The 5,437-nt window shown below is 42.5% G+C and overlaps 1 protein-coding gene across 1 annotated transcript; it reads right to left on the reverse strand.

Annotated features, from left to right (window-relative positions):
- Positions 1 to 815: 815 nt before the first annotated feature.
- On the reverse strand, positions 816 to 5,437 carry LOC109902634 (interleukin-1 receptor-like 1). The gene is made up of 11 exons (XM_031795968.1): positions 5,361 to 5,437; positions 5,051 to 5,150; positions 4,671 to 4,911; positions 3,805 to 3,988; positions 3,476 to 3,626; positions 3,095 to 3,163; positions 2,870 to 2,999; positions 2,548 to 2,696; positions 2,284 to 2,415; positions 1,749 to 1,913; positions 816 to 1,642 (listed from the first exon to the last, which is right to left on the reverse strand). The coding sequence occupies exons 1-11, from the start codon at positions 5,403 to 5,405 to the stop codon at positions 1,245 to 1,247; spliced, it is 1,764 nt and encodes a 587-aa protein (XP_031651828.1). The 5' UTR covers positions 5,406 to 5,437; the 3' UTR covers positions 816 to 1,244.

Raw genomic sequence — 5,437 nt, forward strand, 5'->3', positions numbered from 1 at the left:
TAGAGAAACTGGCTGGTAGATCTCCTAGTTTTATGATTTGTTTGTGGTCCCATTAGCAAAATATTCACATTATCAGTCTTTCTCAAGTCAGTTGTTGTGAACTATATGTTTGTTATATTTCCTTTACCATCCTGTGTTTTCTGCTTAGTCTTTTACCATTGATATGTTCTAGGCTATTATGAGACCTTAAGGGAACATTCACCCATTTTGAATGTCATATCATTTTTGTGCATTTCTGAGCGATCTATCGATTCCTGTGTTCATTTCATGTTTTCATGTGTATCTGACCTGTTTGCTGTTCAAGCAGGCAGAAATACAAAACTCGTCATACCTGCTGTATTTCTGCCAGCTTGAAAGGCAATAGCTCAGATACACATGAAAACAACATGAAATGACAACGGGAATTGATATAACATCACAGAAAAATACAACAATAAATCTCTTGATTGATGATCTTCTGTGGCAGCAGTTATCACTTTCATAATTAGCCTACATGGTATCTGTAATGCTGACTGTTCAGGTTTACAGTCGTGTCCTTTTCCCCATCCAGTTTATTCAATGACTATCTTCAGGGCATCAGATTAGTTAAATTCACTCCAAAAATGTATATTTTCAACACACTGACTGACTGACTCACTCACTCACTCACTCACTCCCTCCCTCCCGTCACTATGGCACCATAGACAGGTTGGTTGTTTAGCAACAAAACAGACATGTGCAAAAATATGGAGCAAAACAGAACGGGGTTGGTTTAGATTGTTGACAACATGTAAACTATGTTTAGTCTCCAATGTTTATTGAAAACATAAAAAAGTTGCACAATGAACACTTATTCTCTCACAAATACATTGTTACAGTTGTTGGTTAGTAAGCAAGCACATTTTGCCATATTAGCATAGACTTGACATCAGTCAAAATACCTAAAAACAAGACATGGTATCAAGAACAAGATAAAACTAGCTGAAATTAGCCACTTACTATTCCCCACATGGCAGTTTCTTGTCATTGTTGCTAGCCATCCAGAATCACAACAACACACGGCCTTCTGCCACATTGTACACATCGTTTTTGTGACGTTCTCAGCTAACCTGTGTATATCTCTGCACAGCACTGGAATAATTAATGACATTACTATGAATGGAATAAGGATTTTCAGAGAACCTGGGGGTGTTCTCTTCTATAACAGAATCGCAGACCTCCACACGCACTTCAAGTCCTCAGACCTGATTGTTCACATAGAACAGTCATATTAACTGGTTGTCAAAACTAGTTGAGCGCGGCCAAGGCATCATGTAACGCACCCTCTTCCAGAAGCTTGAGTTGGGCAGCGTCGACCCACGCCTTCCCTCATGCCAGATTAAGGGGGCACTCTTGCGGACTAGGTGCTGCAGGCCGGGGGGCAGGTGTGTGTAGCCACCCTCCCCCATGTCCCCCAGCTGGATGAGGATGACGTTCATCTCACTGTGGACCAGAGCCTGGTAGAGCCCCACCTGACATTCATAGTCCTCCGCTGTGGTCAACAAAGATGTGTAGCCACATGACCCTTGACCTCCTGAGCCTGACAATGTGCTTGAGCTGGGGGTCAGGATGACAATCAGCCTCCTGCTCAGCCGTATGCAGGCCTCCACCAACTCCAAGCGGTCTGGGGACAACAGAATAGAGAGAAGCGGGAGAAGTTAATAACTTTTGATGTTTATTTCTGTTACATTTGCTTCTCAGAGGGTAGGACACAGTCTGAAAGAACCAACCTTCTCCAGGTAAGTCGTCTCTGCCGTGGATGAAGAGTCTAAAGCCACACTTCTGCTCCAGGACAGTGGGCAGAACAATGCTCACAAAGTGATACACTTTCTCCTCCCTTTCCTTGTCTACGCCATCCATCTGGTAGACAACGTAAGCATCATAGACCTTCCCATCTGAAAACACAGACAAAGAGGTTTCTGTCAAACCTCAGCAGGAAAGGAGTAGATTGTAGAGATTTGATTAAATTCTAGTTGAACTGAAATTGAGTTATTTTATAATGAATGGGCCACTACTTCTACTGTTGCAGTGGGATTGACCCCAACCGTGGCCTGTTGAGAAGGGCCTACTGCCAACTGCAGACAACTGCACTGCACAATCGGTGGGCCATGCTTCAGTGTGGTGACTAAGAACTAAATGTAGTAATATGTTTATATGGTATCCAATACTATATAGATCATGTAGGCTGAATAAGCATTTCTGTACAATGAAATATCTTTGTGAAATAGCATCATTACACTTCAGTGGGTGGCTAGATGTTCTTACCCTCAGATCGACCACAGCATTTGAAAACTCCACGGAAGAGCAGCGCCAGATCGATGTCAAAGACTTTGATGGCCACAGCAGCTAGCAAGAAGAAGAGCAGTAGCACCACACATAGACCCATAAACATAAAACCTGTTGGGGGGGGGGGGGGGGGGAGACAGGGAGAACACAACACCAAGAAAGTTACAGAGTTTGCATGTGTGATTTTGTGTGTTTGTGTGACGTGTGTCTGTGTGATGTTTGTTTAAGAGTGTGTGCACTTACCTCTTAGCTTGAGAGTAACCACTGCATAATCCCATTTCTGGTCGTTCATTGCAACACATGTGAACTTTGACTGGAGGTCCCTCATAGTCACTGTGTTTATGGTCAGGATAGCTGTGAAGATACTCCGCATTGAAGATACCTCCACCTCGCTACAGTAACACATACACACAAAACATTCACACAGCGAATTCTCAACGGTGAATCTGGGGTCTTGCTTTCAAGGAAATTTGGTAATTCTGTTACCTTGTTCTCAAAAACAAGTGTGTGTGTGCTTGTGTGTATGCATGAATCCATGTGTGTGTGTGTGCATGTGTGTACCTACCTGGTGGTGTTCACCGAGTAGCCTTGCTGCTGCAAGCCCACTTTCACTCCATTTATCTCCCACGACACGTGACAGTCGTCTTCAATGTTCTGCCCACAAAACGCTTCACACCTCAACTTCTTTGTGGTGTCTATGAAGAATAAGAGATACTATGAAGACAGAGAGATATACCGGGCAAACCAAATCAAGCACAACACAAGTATTTGAGCCAGGTTTGATCCCTACACAGGTCAGTGGTCTCTGTGCTTCCGTTTATAGGCAGGTTGATCTGAGGAGGATGCGAGGCAGAGGGAGCTGAAGGAGACAAACACACAGTTTAGTCAGAAAGATACTTTTGGATACATCCAAAACGTTGTTATTGATGATTGTTGCTGTCACAAAGACCACATGTGATATGAGGGTCACTTTTGATGTTTTTGATTCTGTTTGATATAAATGGAGGCTAATGTACCTAGTGTAGCCTAATAACCTGCTGTAATGCAGCCTAGAGTTTCCATGTTTGCTGACCCTGCTGCCATCTTGGATGAGGTTTCAGCAAAGCTAAAATCAAATAAATAAACTGCTGAGAGGATTGACAGAGCGGTCATCAAGTCACAACCTACATACCTTGGATCTTTAGTCTCCTGGATGCAGAAGTTTTGAGAACCGTCCCATTGTGCTCCCACGTGCACACACACGTATAGATGCCCTCGTCTGCTTTGGAGGCGCCATACACCCACAGATTTCTCTCAGACTCGTTTGGAATGAGACTGAAATTCTGAAGTTAAAGACAAACAATTTGACAAACTTCTTTGCTGAAATAGCAGTAACACACCTGATTCCACTCATTAAGAGCCGGTGCCACCCTTAGGAGCTTTAGGACAGGAGTTGAGAACCAATGTTGAATAGTTTTGCAGACTTGAGGTTTGTGTTAGCATTCCGGACATGTTCAGTACCTTATACCAGGTTAAGTTTTCTTTTCCATCCTGGCATAGTTTTTCCACGGGTTCAGGACATGGGATAGCAATGTTGTCTGCTGACTCTGAGATATCGTTAAACAGGACTGAATGATCGAACGGTTGGACTTTGACCACAATCACCTCTGTCACAAAAATTAGGCAGGTGCCTGCTGCATTTCTCCTGGAACATAAGCATATACAGTGTACCAGTTATCCAAAAGGGAACCAACAGGGTTCTAACTGAGGGCCAGCTCAAGAACCTTTTAGGCTGTAGATAGCAAATGTTTTTTTCTAAGAGTATATACTTAGAAAGTTTCCTTACAAGCCAAAATGTTGAATACAATTGTATTACATGTTACCCTACCAGCTCTTTGTGTGGTTGGTCCTTCAGTGGGTCGAATATTGAGACAAAATATCCACAGGAAAGTATTATTTACCCAACTGCCGTTGAAATTTCTATCACCTGGCACATGCTCAAAACCATGTAAACACCTGCAGAATTTGTGTCAATATGCATGCATCATTGTGCATGTCCTTCCGTCTTGTGCTTGGTCAGGAGCAAACATCTTTATTGCCACACACAGACTTCTGCGTTTTGAAGTTGGTAATAATAGTTTTCTGTGGATATTTTGTCTCAAATTTCAATCGGCAGAGTAAGTTCAAATATAATTTTATTCAACGTTCATGCAAGACAAGGGACCCTAAGGTTTGTTCTTTGTAAATGTGCATGCCTACCCTAGCCCTATGTACACATCCAGGTTCAACACTAACCCTAGACTCAACCCTCACCCTCCCAAACAGGGCTCCCTCGCTCTCAATTACCAATGTAACCCCTAAACACACACACACAGTTGTTGTATTACCAGTAGGTGTAGTACTGATCAGAGTCGTTGATTAAAAGGGGGAGGAAGAAGAGCACCGGTCCATGATGATGCACACGCTCTTCCTCAGAGGACGGGAGCTCTTGGGTTCTGTTTCTGTACCAGGTAAACTCAGTCACGCTGGCCCAAACCAACTCACTCAGGTCATAGTAGGCTGGCAAACTAAGGGCCTCTCCCTCTGTCACAGTAGTTTCATACTTGTCAAATAGTTGACATGGGGACTCTGACAAAACATGAACATACATTACCCGATTAAGTTGCATGTGAAGGAAAAGAGGTCTATTGTTCAAAGTACAATATATTCACTATACATTGTAATAATGGGATGTAGAAATGTGTGAAATCTGAAGAAGATGCTATACCTGTGTAATGACCTATTGTAGTGGGGTTTAAGGACATTTCTCTCTGGGCAGAAATCCTAGTCAAACTGAGGAGCAGAAACATGAGACCACCATCCACCAACTTCAAGACAAGGGGAACAAAAAATAGAATGTTACCTTGTTGTAAAGTCGGACAGGAACTTTCATTCTACACAAGACCCTATAATAAAACATCAGGACCATGCTTTACTTGTTTTTACAATAAATTACATACTTATTTTCAAGAGGGAATAAAATACATATGCAGAAAACATTTTTAGGTTGAGAGTGAAGAATTCCTGAAAGAGCTTACCCTGAATGTGAAGGAGCACATTTTCTGCAAAACAGGAACTTGCATCAACTGATAAGAACAAGAGTGATATATCTCAT

The sequence above is a fragment of the Oncorhynchus kisutch genome, linkage group LG2 (genome assembly GCF_002021735.2).
Source record: "Oncorhynchus kisutch isolate 150728-3 linkage group LG2, Okis_V2, whole genome shotgun sequence".
NCBI lineage: Eukaryota > Metazoa > Chordata > Actinopteri > Salmoniformes > Salmonidae > Oncorhynchus > Oncorhynchus kisutch.